We start from the raw sequence: 21,322 nt of genomic DNA, 5'->3' as shown, positions 1-21,322 counted from the left end.
TCAACACACTTCCAAGTACACAATTAAGACTTACTTTTTTGCATATTACGTAGCAGTAAAACTACAGAAATACAAAGTATAGTCTACAAAAATAAAAGTATTTCTGTAAATAGATATTTCAACAGATACTTTTGAAAAGATATTCATACAAAATATAAAGAACAACAGCCTGCTTTTCCACAATAACAGATTCCAATAGTACTGCCCAAGTCAGTACTGATTCTCACAAACTTGGGCATTAAACCTTCAGTCTCGTAAGCAGAGCTTGAAAGTATTATTTCCATGTTTTAAGTGGGAAGGCTGTACAAGAAATAGCGCTCAGTATATTATCAGTAAATACCAAAGAACATGACAGAAGCTTGTAAGCTTGTTCAGCTGTGCAAGACATTACAAATTAAGATTATAAGTACTTTGCCATTTTCTTTTAGAACACAACAATATGCATCTTTGTAGCACACTGCACTGGTAAATAAATATAAACACCCCCCCCCCAATTTCTTTGAGGCAACTTTAAGGAAATCTCCTTGAACTGTTAATGGCTGCTTACCCTCCATAGCTTCTACAGATCTGGGAAACGCTTTTGTACATGAGCCACCAAGCTTGTTCTAAAGTGAATTTTTCCACAAGAGGTAACAGAAGAGTACTTATGTCTGTCAAAGGCAAAAACATTATACTAGAAGCAACACAGGGCTCCATCCTTCTCTAAAGACAGCTCTGTAAAAACATGTATTTCAACTAAGTTGTGGATGTAGTCACTAACCTTTAGTTCCATATGGAGATGCATATTTTCCATGCATATCAAAATAACATCAGTTCACGAAACTGCAATGACTTGGTTTTTTTTATATATCTGATGTAGAAGCAACCATCAATATACACTCCTCAAGCTTTTATTAAATAACTGTTTACAAGATGTTTTAATAGATCCTTAAGATTAAGTCATCTCATCACTAGGTTCAAATTTTATAACTAACCTGCTACAGAAAGGAACAAACATCAAGTTTAGATGAGCCCTTTACATAAAGCTCTTTCCCAAACTAGGTCCTTGTAAGACTATGTTCCCATGCAAAATTTTGGTAACAAAGTAGCTCAACGGATCTACTATTTTCCAACTGCAAAGCCCCCGCCTTTTTACAGCAGCATACTAGTTACCAAGCATCAAACACCAAAAGTTTTAACACTTAATACCCGAAGTGTTTCCTAAAAAATTTTTTGTCTTCCTACATTAAGTGATAATTATCACTGTGTTCATCACAACAGAGTACATAAACATTGCTGCAAGCTTTAGGATATGATACGAGCTACTCAAACATTAAGTGTTCCATAAGCTCAACAGTAAGGAACATTAAAGGCAACAGTTCACTTAAAGCACAACAGAATAAAATTTAGTTTGGTACTAAAGTAGTTTTAATCCCATGACTCAAATGCATTTGCAGAATATGACATCTTCATTCCTCCTGGGTTCACGTTGCCTCTGCCTCCATAGTTCTAGGAAACAGAACAGGTACTAGCTTAGAATCATTAACACTTTCAATCATTTAACAATAAAAGTCACTACGAAACAATTTTAACTTTCAGCATGCATGTCTCAATGTAATTTGAACATCATGGTTTTTAAATAAATACAGAAGCTCTTTCATCATTAGACTTCTATACATACAGTTTTTAGACCCTAGTCTGAAATTAATGCACTCTAATCAACCTCAGATTTTATCAGGTGTGGGAATAATCCTTCCCAAAGTTCAAATCCCAACAACTTCTCTTACTCAACAGAAATCAGTTCACGTAACTTTGGGGAAAAACTTCCTTCTCTGTTTATTTAAGAATGACTATCTGCATTACTTTGTCAGCAAAATCCTTTTCCTTTGGAAAAAGGATGAAACCCAGTTACCTATAAGATTGTCCCAAAATAATCAGATAAAAGCCTCCAACAGATTCCTCTTTCAAAGTCAGCATCTGATTATCAAGCGGCCCTTTCGTATATTCCTTTTGAAAGGGAAAGTAAATATTGTAGAACACAAGTAAGATGTTACCTTTCTTCCCCAGGAGAAAGGTCATCAGAATCCTTATTGAACACTAGATGATACGAGCCTCTCTTTCAGTAGTAGTAAGACAGCAAAAAACAGTTTTAATAGTTAATTTCGAAGAAGAAAAGAGGGATGATTACAAATGCTCAGTTTCTATCAGAATCACTGGCATCAGAAGATCTCATAAGAAAGGAATCAGAATCTGATGATCTCCAATTCGAGAGCTGGTGCACTGCATGTATGTGATTAATAGGGCAGCACTCCCAAGGCAAACAGACACAATTTTCCCTGAAACTACTCTATTCACAAGTATGTGGACAAAGAGTCAGAGTTAGATTTGGTAACTGAGAGGTCATAAAGGACATGAAAGACAGATTGGGACCTAGAAATGACAGATATCACTAAATGCTGGGAGACACTCCACAAAGGCTGGAGATGTGTATTTGGAAGCAATCTAGACTCGACGGTTCACAAGATCCACCTTTAAAAGCAACCTATACAAATTAAAAGTGTGTCCTTGAACAAGCATACAGAATAAAGAGGCTACAAGCATGAGAAGGAAGCAGAAGTTTAAGTACGTAACTGAGATCCCATGAAGATCCAAAGAGAAAAGATTCAGATCTGATTAGGGAACTGGTCAGGCAGGTAAATACACCCAAAACACACAATACTTTCACTAATTATGATATGGAAAAAAATAATTAATTAAAGGAAGGCCGGAGCTTGAAATCGAGCTTCAGACATTTGTAAGGAGTCAGAATAATTATTTCTCTTGTGGTGTCTAAGAGAGCATTAACATGTGGAATGCAACTGAGATGTGATAAAGTTCTTACACAAGCAAAACATCAAAGAAAGGCTTTTGACGAAGGCCATTAAAATCCAAGTAAATAAAAGCAAGAAGTATTAAACATTGGTTGAAAAAAAAAAAACCAAACAACAAAACCATTCAAAGCAGAAGTAGGCATAGAATTTAAATCCTAAACTAGTGACTGCAGAGTGATTTGAGAGCTATAGCACCTATGCCATTTCATTTACTCAAGCTCTACTTTAACATCTGGTATCAGCAACACCAGAAGGCTCCTCCTCATCACAGACATTAAGAACGATTTTGACATGAATCAGATTGGGGCATTTATCTAGCTGTAATTAGTTGAAGTTTAGTCAAATGAGTTACTTGACTGAGCAATTCATAACAAGCAGTGACTGTGTAACTAGGAACTATTTGCTCCTACCCTGCACATGCACTAGAGAAACTTCTGGAACTACATCCTTTGCGTATGTCTGCATACGCCTTTTCTTCCACAGAGTAATTCTTGATGCTAATCGACTAATGGAGCTAGTAAGGCCACACTGTAAGAGTCCAAGTCAACCACGCTGTCCAAAATTAGTTTCAGAAATACTGAGCATTTTGAAGATGCACAACTAAGATACAGGACACAGTGACAGTCAACAGTTTCAGTGGCATTACTCTGGATGCATATTGCTAGACACACTTTTATACTGTGACAAAGTTCTAAAGGCCAAGACTTACAGTTCATTTCCAGACTTACCTTTTGGGTATTAACTGATGTAAAGACTCTTTCTCCTTGAAAACCAAAAGCAATTTCCTCCAACCAAACAGGAACTTCCTGCTGGGCCTACATAATTAGAAAAATGAATTTAGAGACTTTGACTGCTTTATCAATTCATATTAAGAGTTCCATAACTCTATCAAAAAAATAATAGTTGCTCAGTTGTCATGGTTTAACCCCCGCTGGCAACTAAGCTCCACGCAGCTGCTCACTCACTCCCCCGCCTCCCCAGTGGGACGGGAAAGAGAATCAATTCACTGTTGGGGTGGTTTGAGAAACAGAAAAAGCCTTGACTCTGTGTAAGCACTGCTCAGCAGTAACAAAGACATCTCTGCATTATGAACACTGTTTCCAGCAAAAATCCAAAACACAGCCCCATACTAGCTACTATGAAAAAATTAACTCTATCCCAGCCAAAACCAGCATATCAGTGCAGTAAAATGAAATCCTAAAGTACAGAAAAAGTTAAGCACTAAGATTTGAAACTTACATCTGAAAGCACTTTAACTAGAGATTGTGCAAGATGGCTATCTGTACTGTTATCAAAGAAGCAAACTGCTTTGCCTGTATTTCCACAACGACCAGTTCGTCCAATTCGGTGTACATATTCTTCAATGGTGGAAGGCAGATCAAAATTAATAACATGTTGAACATTTTCAATATCCAGACCTCGTGCTGCCACTGAAGTTGCCACAAGAACCGGACATTTTCCAGAACGAAAATCCTGAAGAGCTACTTCTCTCTCTCTCTGTTCTCTATCTCTACAAAGAAAGTAATGGTTAAAATGGGTATCTGCAGTATTATTTAAGATACAAGTTAAAAGGTCATGATTCATGGACAGAAGTAGTACTCGGGGAGGGGGGTGGGGAAAACAAATCAAAACCAACAACCCACACACTATCAGTTTAGGTTTCATGAATTTTTAACTGATTAAGACACAGCAACTATTTTAACCTAAGGCTCTAGAGAAATTAGTGGTGGGGGTTTTTTTAAAGAACCGGAGATAATCATGTATTGAACTCACTGTCTCCCTAAGAAGATCCACTTGTTTAACTATTTCTTCATGACAGTTAGAAGTGCTTTTCTTACTGCTTTGTAGCAAGGAGCCAGAATAGTAAAGATGAAGTCTAGGTGGACTCCTGCATAGGCCATTTTTCAGATATACTAGAAACAGCCAACAGTACAGAACTTGCCTTTTTTTTATAATCATCATGAGAAGAAAAGTAGATTTGCTCTGGGGTTTGCATTTTTAAAGAATATTTACAGGTTATCCAGTAGATCAGAGTTTAACTCATGTTCTTTGCTGCCCAAATTAGAGAACCAATTAGAAAGCTCAGAACTGTGCTCTCTTGAATCTAACACGGGACATTTAGTGAAATCTGGTATGACCACTATTCCACAGAAGAGCAACTATCCTAACTAACTTCAACTTGAAAAACTTAAGTGAATCAGAAATCACTAACATTCATGATAGTTCAGCAGCTTCCATGGAACCAGTTATTCTCTTTGTAAGTATATCTTAATTCCCAGAAATATGTGAAGAACCTCCTCCCACGCAAGACAATGTGGGATAGCAATTCAGGTTAGCCAAGAAGAGAAGGCCAGATCTTCTCAAAATGGCCCTTCACACACCTGTAAAACTGACAGGGCACAGGATACACATCAGTGTCTTCTATCTGTGTACTAAGATCATTTTAACCCATGTACAACCTTAATATTCTGACATCTGTCAGAACACTGTCCAAAAGACCCTTTAATAGGCAAGAATTCAAGTCCCTTCCTCCTGTTACAAGATGAAAAATATTCCAAAATTACATTTTTGTTGTGCTTCAGTTCACTGGGAATCTTAAGATTTAGTTTGTTGTCCTACATTTTGGCATTCTAACAAACACCACAGAACTACATTCCAGCTTGTTATGTGAAAGACAGACCATCTTTTAGATAGCTTTAAACCTGGAATTAGCAACTTTTTCACCTTGTTCCTAGAATTTTTCAAATACGCAACAGTAATGAGTAGACTACAAACACAAATTCTCCATGTAAATGCTATGTCCCTGAACACATCAAGGCAGCAGAAATGACATCACAAATCTGTATGGTACATGAGTCAATTTAGCTCGTCACTTTGAGGAAGCCTGTAAGACGAAGCAGAAGGTCCACAACTGCCACCTGAATTTAGAACATTATCTCACCATTAACACCAAAAGGTCTGGTTCTGATCACACAAATGATGACAAAAACTGCATATAAACAACAGCTGATTCTACTGAACTACTTTTTTTTTTTTTTTTAAAGCAGTAGACATAAGATTCTCCAGTTCATATACAGTGTTTCAAGTGTGGTCAACCAGAGAGATGTATACTCAGCAAATGCTGTGATAACTGGCCTTTGGAAACACTACATTCTCAATGGGGCGGAGCTGCTGAGGATTACAGGGCCATCCGAAACAAGGCAAGCTAAGTCAAAAAGATATGGCCAAACATGAAATCTCAATAAAAGCTTCTCATAAGATATAGTATTAAGTGACTTCCACTTAATATTACCTGACTTTCACTTTAAAATGATACTTACCCATGGATGCTAGTGGCTGATATTTTTTCTTGACAAAGAAAGGCTGCAATGTAGTCTGCTTTTTTCTTTTTGTCCACAAACACCATGGTTCGTTCATGACCTATGTTAAAAAAGAGTTCAGATCCTATGCAGTTTGAAACGATACATTTTCACTATTCACAGTTGCAGTTACTTATATAAACAACTAAATAAGAACAGGTTTGGAATAAAGTCTTGAAGGTATGATTGTAATTTCTTGCCTGTGTTGAACTAATTAAATTCAATCCATCAGTTTCTAGATCAACACAGAAACCCAGGTGAAGACAAATGCACTGTATTTTTCTTCTCAATAAAAGGAAGAAACGAATGCTGTTCTCTGACAGGTATTCACTCCCTTTCTACAGCATGTGGCTAAAAGTGGCACACCATTCTGAGCACTGAACAGCAAGGTACACAGGCCATTTCTTAATTCCAAACTCCTTTCAGACAAAAATGGAAGAATCACAGCCCTTAACAAAATACAGGCCCAAATGATCCCATAAGAAGTTTAAGACACCTGTAATCTGGAGACAATACCCCCAGATGCTAAGGTATTGTAACTGACTATATTAAAAAAACCTCAACATCTGTGAAGCTTGTCTGCTAGTACTCAAGAGAGATGAGACCTTGACAAATACCCCTAACACAGATATGCCTGAAAACACAGAACTCCAAGGTCTGCGTCAAGTTTCAATCAATAGTCTTGTAAAGCATGTAACACACAAAATAGAATGGAATCATGACCTGGTCAATAGCAAGAGCACAAGTTTAAACACAAGAAATTTTGTATTCCCTGGGAAACAATTAGCAATAAGGAAAGTTACCTATGCTTTGTAGAATTTCTATCAGTTTATCCCTCTTGGAATACTGAGGAACTTGAAGAATATTTTGCTGAACATCGCTGCAAGCTCCACCCACATGTCCAACAACAACAAATAAATAATGAGTTTTCAAAAATTCGCCAGCCAGCCTTCAAAACAAACAAAATTGAGTAACATTAAGTCTATTTGGTAGCTTATTTTTGCTTTAAGATCAAGTGACTTCATTTATGTGTAAGCAACCATCACAACAAATACTGTACAAAACCCCCTGATCAATAAGATGCACAGAATGATTACATCCCTGCAGCTTTTCATAGTACAAACACTGCATTATCTAGCCAACTCAGAAAGAGTTACACATACATGCTTGTAATAAAATGGGTTACTGACACGTACGCTCACAGAACTGTTCATGGGGTGCTATTTCATCATGAGCTGGAGGAACAGGGAAGAATCCCACACAGGGCAGAATTCAAAACAGGATTCCAAGAGCCACTATCATCCTTTTTGACTGTTCAACAAAAGCACAGCTTAAAAACACACATGCCATTCCATGGCGTTTATTTATCAGTTGTCATAGGCAAAAGTCAAGTGTTGCACAGACAGTGTTCCTCTTCAGTCATGCCTTACATAGGTAATCTCATCTGAGAAGTCAAACTTGCCAAAATAGGCAATTACTTGGAACGCCCTGTAACACTTAAGAGTTTTACTAAACTGTACTCATTTCTCAATACAGAAGTGTGCTTCATGCCCAGTGACACAACGCAGCTTCCACTGCAGTAAAATTCAGATGGTCAACAAGTTAACTGAAAACAGACAATCTCAAGTTTTAGAACAAATTTCTGACAAAGAGGAAAGTCTTTAAAATGTTAAAGGACTGCCTTAAGGACTTGAATCTCCTACCTGATTTATAGGTGTAGTTGCCACTGAAAAGGTGTTTTTCATAGCAAATAAACAAGTTACTAGTGACTTACATGTGTTTGGTCTTAAGATCTGACTGGTTTAAGATCTGAGAAACGTAGTTCTAAATTAGAAGTAAAGGACAAGTTTAAACTCTCTGTAAACAGAATAGGAAACAAAAAACAGGATGGGAGAGAAGAAAGAAAAGACCTTTTAATGGAAAATATGATGCCCCAAATGCTCAAATGAAGTTCACAAGCCAGGAAGGAAGTGCGTGGTTCTCTCAATTCATGTACAAAGGAAGAGCTCTGGTGATCAGACCAAAGGTGTATGTAACAGCAGAGATCCAAATTCAGGTACACAACCAAACGGTATGTTAAAATTAAATCTGATAACACTCACTGAATACAAGTGCAGGAGAGTCTGAACCCAGCAGGGCCAAAGAAAGCACGTTGTCCTATACTACCAAAGTAGTATACTGTCCAAAGTTATTTTGACAGCAGAGTATGGGAAAACATTAGCTTTCCTGACTCCAGAATCAGAAAGGCAGTAAATCCAGGAAGAAACTGACTCCAGACAAGAAGAGTTTTCATTCTCTAAAATGAGATTATCACCTTTAGGCATTCCAGTTTCAAAAGGTTACAAGAATGTTATTATTCACTTCCAAACCACGATCCAAGCACTCAGGTTTCTGAATCCTTCTACAAGCACTTGGAAGTCCTGCAAGACTGACACTAGAAAGGTAGGTCTGGAGTGTTAGGGGTTTTTTTTCATTAAACAGAAGCAGACAGTAAACATCATGCACAGTTGAAGAGATCTTGTCCTTTCAGATGCTGGTAGTTACAGTACTCTTTACTCATCCCTCAGTACAAAGCAAAAACACATAGCAAGAGCATTAGCCAAAAGACAATAGATAATAAAAAATAACAGAAGACAATAAAGACAACAGATCTAGAGATCAAGGGATCAAGAGTCCTCTCAACCTCAAAACCTAAGCCAATCAGAGCACACCATGCATCTTAAGGGGAGACACAACTGATCTTTTCCCAGGATGCAGTGCAAAGCGAGACCACATTCTTGCACAAACAGTAAACACATGGAATGAACATGAACCACACTTATGTACAGTATCATTTAAATACTCGATCCACAGCTGCAGAAACAAGCCGCTGTTAGTTCACTACAAGACCTTCTTTGAATACAAAACACTCTGTGAACAAAGTCTTGACTGAGGAACCAAAGCCACAACAGGCAACTTAAGACTGAGTTTAAAGTGAATTTAACTTTACTTAGAAGAAAGGCAATTCATCTCCCCAACAGCTGTCAATATTAACTGATAGAATGGGAGAAAGCAGCCCATTCCTCTCTTTCATTCAGGACAGTCAACTACTGAAGATGTTTTCTCCCTACCTGAAAGACAATCTTCAGAAAGCCTGAAAGGCCAGAAGACAGTTGTCAGGATTTGACTCACTTAAACCAACATATTTCATCACAAAGCTATGATCCGTTTACATGCTCTCAAACTATAACATGGTAGTATTTTTTAGTGATACTGTCACAACAGCATCCCTACCACAAAAGCCACCAAAATTATGTCAATTACTCAAATTGAAATGGAAACTCCTCTGATTTACAAGTGAGTATTCAGATGCATGTCTCTTCAAAAGTGGAAATACTGAATTTCCATCCACCTACAGGGAATGGGGTGTTTTGTTCTGTTACTCCCAGGCTCAGCAACCTCACTACTATCTGTTGAAGACTGTTCTTTCAGAGTCTGGAAAGTGGAACTTTAGGAGTAGTGAGTAGTAGAGCTGTAAGATACACCGCAAATCCATTTGTGGAAGCTTTAAAACTACCAAAAAACAAATAGCATGCAAATAAGAATTGTATATCAGAAAGGCTGGTGACTTGAGCAGTAATTGGGATGTCTGGTTATATTATGTCCTGGTGCCAAACACAGCGCTACCAGTGCTGCTCGTGAAACAGCTAGATCACTGTTTTTGAGCTTGCACAGACCTGGTGGAAGAGGGACAAGAAATAAACACAGGCAGTATGAGGACTTCTGCAGAAGAGGAAATTAAAAGTCTTCAGACAAAGTTCGTAAGTTGCTTTGGGGTCCCGACCTAAATTAAGCAGTTAATCTATGCAAATTACTAGGAGTTTTGTTGCTGAAAAAAAAAAGAAAGTCTTCAGCGAGGAACGTTCACATCCTAGTTTTTCACTATCTTCTAGAATATAAGCTTTTAAACATAAGGAATGCTCTTAACTCTTCAGCCATTTAGCTCTATACAAGTACATCTTCACATATATACACACACACACACATATATATATATGTATACATATGTATACACACACGTATCCATTTTTACCTACCTCTGAACTTCTTCAGGAAAAGTAGCACTAAACATTAGTGTCTGACGTTTGTCTTTTGGTGGCATGCTTGGATAAGAAATCAGCTTCTTCATATCTAACCCAAAACCCATATCAAGCATGCGGTCTGCTTCATCTAGCACCAAATATTTCACATTGTGCAAACCAATCTGCAAGTATTTCAGTGAAAGAAAAACTGTATTAGTTCGCTGACAGTATATACTTATAGAATGTCCTAACTGTCAAAATGTACCTTTTATTTATTTATTTCTAGTAGAAGTTAATTATTCACAAATAAAAGCCTAGGTGCATCATGTTTTCTTTGCATCTTGACCTTTTTTTAACCTGCACTAATTCTAGTAGTATGCATACACTGAAGTGCTTCAGAACTTGGTTCAGTAATGTAAACCAAGATGGAGCCTACAGATCACCTATTATTCAGCATAACTATTTTGAAATTATGTCTGAGTTTTAGAAAGGTTCTCTCATATAACCCCCATGCATTCTCAAAAAACTTGCTCTGAAAAAATTTATGTCAGAAAGCATTATTAAGGACATTATAACTTCACCGTTGCTGATCAAGACTATCATTGTGACTAGAAGCTTGACAACCACAGAAAACTAATCTCCAGTTTATTACCAAGAAGTGTTTTTCCAAACTCCATTTGTCCAGTGCAACACCACTGAGGCACCATTATAATATGTAGCAATTTCAATTTGAACTTATAATGGCTGGAAAAATAAAAATTCAAATACAATATTACATCTGGAGTTTTTTATATTTTGAATTAAATCAGTATTAAAACATTCAAAGAATTAATATTAGCAAAGGTCAAGACAAATAAAAGCTATTACAGCAAAACAAACACGACATCAAGTGAAAATCTGGTATGGAATTTTCCACAAGAACCAAGAGAGCGTGTTGCATATATTTAAACTATAAAATTTAATTGCCAAGAACAATGCAGCCAGTTTGATTTAGACTGATATTTTCCAATGGGCGCTGAAAGGGACCGAAGACATCTGGACTCACACTACTCTTTCAAAAACCTCATGTTATTTAGAAACCTCATTTGTGTTTAAGTACCTGTGCAAAGGCATACTGACTGGTTTTCATGGCTTTATCTTTGTTTCTATCAAATTTGAAGAATGAAAACCAGCATGTAAAGCTAACGGTGTTTAGGGAATTCAGATTAAGTTTTAAGACCTTACCTTCTCTCTTCCAATGATGTCCAGAAGCCTTCCTGGAGTGGCACAGAGTATGTTACAGCCTTGCATTACCTGACGAATTGAATGGCCTGTTTGTGTACCTCCATAAATCACAACAGGCCTTATACAAGTTCTATTATTTAGAAAAAAATTGATTATATAAGTAAGCAAACAGTATTATTTCATGAAAATACATAAAAAATCATCAGATCTACCATAAACCATTAGACTGCATTAGACTGCAAACCCATTAAAACACCCAACTACTTAGTGTTCTTCCTACTAAGGTTTTTGGTTAGATCTACCAAGTAGAGCTATGTCAGATCTCCTGTAGAAAACCACCTCTACGAGCAAGAACTACCTTACACAGCTGAAGAGCAAGTTTACAAGCGTATCTTTATAACCTCCTGCTAAGGCTTTTACATGCATGCAATCAATATCTTCATACTCAAATTCAAACTGTCTATTCTTGAAGATACTAATTCAGCTTCATATGCAACAACGATGAATCAGAGAAACCTGGTAAATTTTTACCAGGTTTAACCGGAACTTTTCAGAAAGCTTTAGTCAAGAATAGAAACAGGCAGGACTTATTACATTTCAACACTTATCCACTATCAATTAATACACATATTTCATATTCCTGTTTGTGAACTAAAGCAACAAGCTTAAGAATATCATGAATCTGAACTGAGCAATATGAATGCAATTCTTTAGATGCAACAGATTCATACCATGATATTCTTAACTGCCCTGCAAATGTAGGTTATCTTGCTTTTACTGCAGGGTAGCTGTAACAAAGACTTTTTAAATTCCAAAGATATTTTATTGTTAAGTTATCTGTATCTAGTTTAAAAAAGTATAATTAATCAACTAGCTACACAATTAGAACAGTTTTAGAGATTAAGAAGCTACTCTTAGTAACATGCTTAGTAAGCAGAGATGCAAATGTGATGGTACTTCCCAAATGCAGAGACAGCCTCCAAGTGTAAGTTTGCTCCAATGAGCAAAGACAAGTCTAATTTAGCCCACCAGATTTTGCACTGATGATGTTCTTCACTCCACCTCCTAATGCTAACAAGCCATTACAGACAACAGGTTTAATTCTCTTCTTATGCACTGATGAAACCTATCACTTAGCAGAAAGATCACTGGCAAACTAGTACAAACGTACTCTCCTGTAACATCCAAGGGCTGAATGACAAATTTAGACCTTTTGTTCTGTTTTGAAGAAGCAGTGACGAGAGCTTGCTTGAGCTGTGAAATTTCTGTCCAAGACCATAAACACTTGGAAGTACAAGGTTATTAGTAGTTATCACTGGAAGTTAACTAAAATCCCCTAACATATACTTCTATTTTTGTCAAGAGGAAAATAAAAGCAAGTATAAATCACATAAAGAAGCTAAATTTAATTACTTCATTTAAGAAATTCCATTTTTCTCATCAGTAAATATGATGTGACAAAAGTTTAGTACTTATCTTCTCTTCAAGCTAGAGTAAGCTTCTTCCCTCCACTCCCACCTACATCAGGAAGATGAGGAGTTTAAATCCCTAGTCATATAGTTATAAACCTGCTAGCTAGTATTACCATCTAAATTCAAGTGGTTTTAGTCATTTGATTGGCACAGAAAATTTTTTAAAGTATTCATGAAAAAAATTAGGCACTACTGATTCAGACAAAGTAATAATCAATACCAGGCAACAGTGTAAAAGCTTACCCATACACAAATTTCCTCGCTTCTAGGAAGATCTGATTTATCAGTTCTCTAGTTGGGGCGACAATAATACATTCTGGCTCCTGCTGCTCTTTAAAGCTACTGGCAGTTACGCCATCTCTCATCATGTGGGCCACAATTGGTAGAAGAAAGGCTGCCTAAACAAAAAAAGCATCAGTATTTATGTTGTTTATCCTTAAAGCTTTCATCAATCACACTAAAAGCTGCATATCAATCTTAACGCTAGAATTATACAGCACAGTATCAACTTCAAGGAAATCAGACTGCAAAAGGATTACCTTGAATAAGATTTAAGCTTATTTCTCCTTGTTTAAGAAGCATGAAAGTATCTCCTTGGACTTTAAGAGTCTAATAATGCAGGAACATAGTCATGGACTAGCTAAATTCCAGGTTCTTCAGGCAGTTCCACACATCATGCTGACATACATTGATAATTATGTACCCCAGGATCAAAAACTCTCCTTAACATTTACTTACAAGCTTTACATTATCATCAGTAGATTTGTACAGTAACCACGTATCACCATCCTCCAAACTACCACGACAGATCAGTTTGCAACACTGCCGTACCAGAACCCTTACTTCCATGTAAGACTAGTTACCCTCAAAACAGAATCTGTACAGCAGTCTCAAAAGCATTCCCAATATTTGTAGCATAAGCTTTGGACGTTTCCCCCTCTGCAAACAGAAGAGTTTTCTCAAAACAAGTAACTAATAAGCCACAAAACAGAGCCAGAATTCCACACTATGGTTAACAGCAAAAAGCTATACTTAATATCCAAATCATAGAATGGTTTGGGTTGGAAGGGACCTCAAAGATCATCTAGTTCCAACCCCCTTCCATGGGCAGGGACACCCTCCACTAGACCAGGTTGCCCAAAGCCTCATCCAACCTGGTCTTGAACACTTCCAGGGAGGGGGCATCCACAACCTCTCTGGGCAACCTGTTCCAGTGCCTCACCACCCTCACAGTAAAGAATTTCTTCCTAATATCTAATCTAAATTTGCCCTCCTTCAGCTTAAGGCCATTACCCCTTGTCCTATCACTACATGCCCTTGTAAACAGTCCCTCTCCAGATTTCCTACAGGCCCCTTTAGGTACTGGAAGGCTGCAATTAGATCTCCCCAGAGTCTTCTTTTCTCCAGACTGAACAATCCCAACTCCCTCAGCCTGTCCTCATAGGAGAGGTGCTCCAGCCCTCTCATTGTCTTTGTGGCTCCAACAGCTCCATGTCTTTCCTGTGCTGGGGCCCCCAGAGCTGGATGCAGTACTCCAGGTGGGGGCTCATGAGAGCAGAGGGGCAGAATCACCAACACAAACACCCACACAACACAGAAAGAAACCCCAACTTTCAACTGCTGAGGCTTTTTCCTCTCATTAGCAGTTTCTATGACTGCCTATACTTCTGAATCTGTATCTGCAGCCCTGAAGACTGGCCTGCTGTTTTAAGACACTAGTTCACTGAAATTAAAAAGAAATTTAGCCCCAAAATGCAACAACCTATCCATCATTCATATCTGTGCTTAATACTACACCTGTCACTGCAGTGCATATCAAATCATTAGACAACAAGATGTGAAGCATCTAGTATAATGTTAATTTCCTCAAAGTTCAAGGTCACATGCTTCCAGCAGTATGAATACCACACAAAATACTTACAGTTTTTCCTGATCCTGTCTGGGCACATGCCATTAAATCCCGTCCTGCCATTATAATAGGAATGCTGTACTTCTGCACTGGAGTAAGTTTTGAGTATCCAGCTTTAGCAATATTCATGTTTAAAGTCTGAGAGAGGTTAGCTTCTTCAAAAGCCTGTAAGAGAAAAAGATCAACAGTACACAATCACAGAAGTTGAAAGTTTAAGAACTGAGATGCTTACCATAGGATACAGACATCCAAATGCTAAAAAGTACTAACTTTTGAGGGAGTCTCACCAGTCATCTAGATTGCCACGGTTCCTATAGATAAAAGCCCCAAAAGTTTCTTCCTTGCTCATGCCATTTAAGTAGTGTGTAGGACAGTGAAAGCCTTCAGCTGCTCTTACTAGCTTTGAGAGAAAACTGCTCAGAAGCCATATATCTGGATTCGAGGAGGTAAACTCACATCATGACATGCTATGAAAAGAAACTTAAAACTCTTCAGTTTCATTTCACATATGAAATACAGAGTCTCTGTGCTAAAACTAGTAAGAAGAGCTAAAGCAACATCCCTATTCAGGACCAAAAAGCATCACAGATAACAAAATCAATTTAACTTCAGTGAGAAAACCTTTCAGAAGATGGATGGGGGGAAAAAAACCTCTGCATCTTCACTTCAACATGGCTGCTACTACACCCTCCACCCTTCTTCCCCATTCTTCTCCCTAAAAAACGCTTTTAAAAAAAAAATACTAGCCACCTGGAATGGAATAGAAGCAAAGTTATATATTACTTTTAAACAATAAACTGCAGCCACAGAAAACAGGGCTAGAAATTATTTCAAACACACCTCTCTGGCCAAACAAAAACAGGTGTTCATTTACACTGTTAAAGATCTCCCAGTAACAAGCTTCAACAAGATGACTCTACCAGCCTTCCCAGCAACTGCTGCCAAAGACCTTTCTTTCAAGATCTAAACTGGTATTTTTCTGCAATTTAAGGACTATACTTCCTGTCCATCCAGTATCACTTTCTCTGGGCCCTTTCTGTAGTTTGCCAATGTAATTTTGAATTCAATTTCTATCTTTCAAGTGGGCAGCATCTCCTTCCAATGTAGTATTGTCTGCAAGATTCAAAAGCTTTATTTATTGTGAGGCACTGGAACGGGTTGCCCAGAGAGGTTGTGGAGGCCCCCTCCCTGGAAGTGTTCAAGGCCAGGTTGGATGAGGCTTTGGGCAATATGATCTAGTGAGGGTGCCCCAGCCCACGGCAGGGGGGTTGGAACTAGATGATCTTTGAGGTCCCTTCCAATCCAAACCATTCTATGATTAATATTTTCATTAGCAGTCAATACTAGACTCAGAATACATCCTTGCAGAATCACACTCAACATAAACCCTGAGATTAATGAGTTCACTAACCAGTAATGGTGCAGGAGGGTCAAGTCCTGACACTTCGACAACATTTTCATCATACTTGTCAAAATTAATTCCTGTCTGATAACGTGCGAAGATGGCTTGTTCATCATCAGGTGGAGGAGGGGGCACGTAAGTCACCTTCGGACCTTCAGAATACAACCACTCAAGTTCATGAACAATATAAAGCAAACTTAAAATAAAACTATTTTAATTATGGAGCTATTTAACCTAAAGTTCAGTGGGACATCTTTTAGAATTCTCTTGACTTTCCAGGAAGGCAAGACATTTCCTAAGTGAATTCTGTTAGAACTTAGTTTTATACTACTAGACCTAGAACTCACTTACAAACAAAGTCAGACTTTTGTAAAGCATTCTGGTCTCACATTTGCTCAAGGACCTTACTTTGAAGAGCTCCTCACAAAAATTAAATTAGGCTCTAACTTTACCACCATGCAAAAACCAATTCTACCACAAAAACTCTTTACACTATAAATTATCCTATTCAACAACAATGCTCTTATCAAAACACAAGGATAAAATTGATCTGTTTATGGCAGTACATTTATAGTTCTGTATTCCTTAAGGTATTTTTCACACTCATAAAACTCAGAGATATAAAATTAATTATTTGGTGCTCAGCAAAATGTTAGCAGCAGAAGCCATTTCACAGGGACCTCACATGAGGAAGGATCAGGAACCAAAATTATTCATACCAAAGTCAGAGTTCATTATTTGTCTTTTTGTATTTCAAGAATAAAAGAAAGTCAAAATAAGGCTAAAGTAAAAAACACTGCAGGTAAGTAAACACTCTAAAAGACTGTCCTAACTGACACTTCCAATATATGTCAGAAAGTCATTGTTCATCATACATTTCAACCTCATCTCCTGCACATACAAATCATGAAATTCTATTTACTGACTTGCACTCAGTAGAACACATCAAGCCCATTTTCCAGAAATAGCATGCCAGATGCTGTAGCATCTGAAATGAGAATCTACTGTTCCTTCATGGCTTGTTTTAATGAATATAATTCACTTAGATGCCTACACTATTGCTAATAAAGTTCTCTAACTTCTGTCTCAAGTAGATAAGCTTTACCATTAAGAAGAAACAGCCAGCAACAGAGGAATTCTACAGTAGTCCATTCCAAAAAGTTAGCCTTTATTTAGGCGAGAACAATCACAGTGTTGCCCAGTAATTTAAAGATGAACAACTTTGAAACATACCGAGTTTAACAGTATTTGCTTGGCCACCTCTGTTATATGAACAGTTTTGAGATGGTTATGCAATTACTCTGTTTTTTACCCAATTACTTCCAGTAACTTTAAAAAACAGAATAGTCCTTGAGTTAAAAGCCAATTAAAACTGGCGTGTTAATTGCAAGGAACCTACTTACCTCTTTCAGAACCTATTTCTTCATTGCATTCTTTGTAAACTGCTGTTAAAGAAAGCATTCCAAAGTTAAAAAGGCTCAAATGAGAGAAAATCTAAACAAGAACCTCAATGAAAAATTCCTAGAGGCACTTAGGAAATTCAGCAGTGGATCTTGATATGGTTGGTAGAATGAGTGGAAATATTTAGGTAAGCAATGAAAGCTTAGTTACAGAAAGCCACAAGACAAAGGCTCCGTATTTGCCTTTTAAAGGGCAAAAAAAAAGAGGATGTCAGAACACTGAGCTTAGCACAACCTTGCAGTAACAACATGAAGGAATTAAACCCAGCATCTTGCTGAGGGACCAGATCTGGTCCTCACTTGCCTTGTCGTAAGTCCCCTATCATCAAATCAATTGCAATCATCCCAGATCATGAAATGACCATCACAAGATGTCTAGATAAAGCAAATTGTATCTTTAAAGATGGAATGATCCCTCCTAAATCCAGCATATGCTTTGCAAGGGCAGATACTGTTGTCCAGATTCATCTCAAGTGAATAATGAGCAAAAAAAGCACCTATAACAAGAAATTAAAATGCTAAAGAAATGTCAGGTTTATAACTTCATTTTGTTACCTCTTAAGTGAGGTTTTTCCCCTAAAAACACATGAACAAAATATTGTGACTAACGAGAAATTCATACTGTTTATGGTTACAGCATCTTGGTTTTAAGAATCATTCAACCTTTCCACAAAATCCAGATACCTGTTCTATGCTATATAACCAACTACTAAATAACTAAAGAGCCATTACCATAAACTTGTGTCATCCCAGTGATTTTTCAAGAGTTAGAAGATAATTTTAATCAGAAAACTATCCTGTTATTTCAACAGCCATACATTTATAACATCCACTCCATGAAAGTTCTGATCTTAACATCCATGTACTGTGTGTATAGCTCTCATTATCACTTGAAAGACACCATTTTTTCTTGAGTGAGAAAGTACCACATGTTTTACATACATAAAAACTGTATTAAAACTAAGCTATTAACAGCAGCGTTTCCAGAATCCATTTTAAGTCCTTACTCTTACTATACACAAAATAGAAGAAGTCTTAAACCTAACTGGTAGCCTCTAACTACTCTGTGCAGGATGTTGTGTTGCTGATTTCAAAGAAGGGTAAAAAAAGTCCTTGAATATAAGGTCTCTCTGGAAAAGAAAGGAGGCTAGAAATGTAGATAAAGGATATAAGACTGAGTGAAGAGGAAAGATGACAAAATCTGTTAGTAGGTTCTCTACTCAAATGCTCAGACCATTCATAAAAATCATACTGTGAGACTGACAATTTTAAGACTGGTACCACAGAAGTATAGTGACCCTGCAATGTCTCCTTCACTCTCCCTCATCTGCATTCTTCCTCACTGCAGCAGTGCAAGCACAAAATACTAGCATTGGGGCAACATGTTAATCTGATTGCTCATTCTCAACAAGACCATATTATTAACTCAAAACATAAATACCAGTTCTCAAGAGGCAGCCAGTACTGTGACTTGGATCAGGAATGCTCTGTTCAGTAGCAATAGTCTTAAGCAACTCCACAAAACCATAGCTTCATCGAGATGGTGACAGAGAATCCAAGCAAAGAAGCAACATACAGTGTGTATTTACTTTTAAACACTTATTTTTCCATCAGAAGATATAATATGCTTACGCAATATCTCTAATTGCAAAAAGCACAGCCATTTTAAGAAAAGCTAGCACAGCTCAACCTTCATTACCTCTACAAACTCTAACAGAGTGATGTGACCGCTATTTAGCGATGGAAGCAGCAAAACAGCCTAGCAGGGTTTACTCTGCTCCTTCACTAGACTCAGACACATTCTCTTACTATAAAAGGACATACTTCCCATGCAACAAACCACTCTTTATGAAGAATTATCTCTCCACATGAAGCTCTATACAGACTAGCGCAACTGTTGCCTACCAATATCCATAACAGTCTTTACTTACTAATGTTTTGTACAATGGTCATGAAAAAATGAATGACTATTCTGTGTTAAGAATACAGTTACGTACCCTATGAGTATTAGCATGTTGCCTCTATAAACACTTAAGCTTCTAGAAGTCATTATTTGAACGAAAAATCTGAAAATCTTAAACTACGTCAGATAGAGGCAAATTAATTGTTCTTTGGATATTAAGAAGCACTTCTGAAAACGCATACGAATCCTTGTATATTTTCTACAGTGAAAAAGTCTTTTCCCAGTATCATACAAAACTGATAATATCAGTCATCCACTACCCATTACACTAGTTTAATGGTATTTCTAATTTGAATTATGAGACTTTTGTGAGTCATAGATTACTATGCTCTAGGTAGCACAAAACATAGGTTACAAGTTACAGTAGAATTAGTGCAAAAGAAGATAGGACCATGAGGGAAAGATCCTTTGTAGACAGCAAAAAACAACCCCAAAACAACATTAGAGTTAAGTCATTAGGAAGAACTGGCCTCTCAGAGCTACAAACCTTGTCAGCCTGGACAACCTAAAACAGTATTTCCCTTTATTGGGGGTGGGGTGGTGAAAAAGTCTAGAGTGACTATTTCAAAAACTGAGCAAGTTCTCAAAGGCTTGCTTTGAATTTTGGGGTTAGCACCTCTGCTTCACTGTGCATTAACTGACCTAGCAGCAGCAGGACCAAGAAAAAAAAATTACAGAAGACAACAGCTTTGAAAATCCAATTACTAAAATTTATCAAAGTTACAAACATGTCTTCTCTGGGCGTGCAAGCTATCTAACATTTGCAGTAGGTTCTTAATTCAGACAGGGAAAACAATCACAGTGACAACATTTAGCAAAGCTAAGAAGGTATTGCATTGTCACAAATCAGCAATGAGGAAATCTGAAAGGTTCACCACCCTACTAAAAAGTCTCACCTGCACGACCTCCAAATGCTCCTCTTCCTCTAGAGCCAAGAAAAATGCCAGGCTGAGGTCTGTCTCTTTGCTCATCTTTAATACCTGTAAGTAATACAGTGTAGTGGATATTGTGTGTAAAATTGGTATAATGAAATACTATGCTTAAAGCTAATACTATTTACTCTAAAATCTTTCCACTGCAACAGCCCCAAAAGATTCTTTGTAACTCCAGCCTATGTTGTAGTATTCCCAGTGATACTATTTCTCAAAGGCACCATTCATCTTCCACAACATAGCTGAATAACAGAAGCTATTTCAGAACTTTCACCTTTGTCCTTGTAGTTCTCCAGGAGCAAGCAAACCCAGAAAGAATGATCAAATATATGTTGTTCCCACAGAAACCAGTCAATATAAAAAAAAACAAACTTACTCTCACTTCGTCCAAAGCCACCAGGAAATTCTTTAAAACCTCTATTTTGTGTACTAGAATCTTCTACAACTTTCCTTTCTTGAAAACCTGCAGTACAGCATAGCACAGAGCTTAGTTTGCCCAATTTTCAACATGTAGATCAAGTGCCTTGTATTTGGCAATTACTCTTCGCAGTCCTTATTTTATGAATTCAGATAAAAAGTACAATAAAACTAAGTAATTGGCCTAAACATATGAAATAATGAAGAAAAGAAATATTTTTTGCCAAAAGGTATGACAAGAATCTCTCCTGTATTACTGCTTCCTGCAAGAACT

General features: G+C 37.3%; 1 protein-coding gene across 1 annotated transcript in view; it reads right to left on the bottom strand.

Moving 5' to 3' along the window:
• Positions 1–1,132: 1,132 nt before the first annotated feature.
• DDX4 (DEAD-box helicase 4) overlaps positions 1,133–21,322 on the bottom strand; it is a 30,304-nt gene continuing 10,114 nt past the window's right edge. The window contains exons 6-18 of the mRNA XM_054809648.1: positions 21,008–21,094; positions 20,596–20,679; positions 17,680–17,721; positions 16,286–16,428; positions 14,887–15,039; positions 13,209–13,363; positions 11,494–11,623; positions 10,285–10,451; positions 7,012–7,157; positions 6,170–6,269; positions 4,089–4,359; positions 3,578–3,664; positions 1,133–1,488 (exon numbers count right to left, since the gene is read on the bottom strand). Of these exons, the coding sequence (XP_054665623.1) occupies positions 1,408–1,488; positions 3,578–3,664; positions 4,089–4,359; positions 6,170–6,269; positions 7,012–7,157; positions 10,285–10,451; positions 11,494–11,623; positions 13,209–13,363; positions 14,887–15,039; positions 16,286–16,428; positions 17,680–17,721; positions 20,596–20,679; positions 21,008–21,094 (1,646 nt within the window). The 3' untranslated portion in view covers positions 1,133–1,407. The remainder of the gene's footprint in view (positions 1,489–3,577; positions 3,665–4,088; positions 4,360–6,169; positions 6,270–7,011; positions 7,158–10,284; positions 10,452–11,493; positions 11,624–13,208; positions 13,364–14,886; positions 15,040–16,285; positions 16,429–17,679; positions 17,722–20,595; positions 20,680–21,007; positions 21,095–21,322) is intronic.

This window comes from Grus americana, chromosome Z (genome assembly GCF_028858705.1).
Source record: "Grus americana isolate bGruAme1 chromosome Z, bGruAme1.mat, whole genome shotgun sequence".
NCBI lineage: Eukaryota > Metazoa > Chordata > Aves > Gruiformes > Gruidae > Grus > Grus americana.
This window is presented reverse-complemented; position numbering and strand designations above follow the sequence as displayed.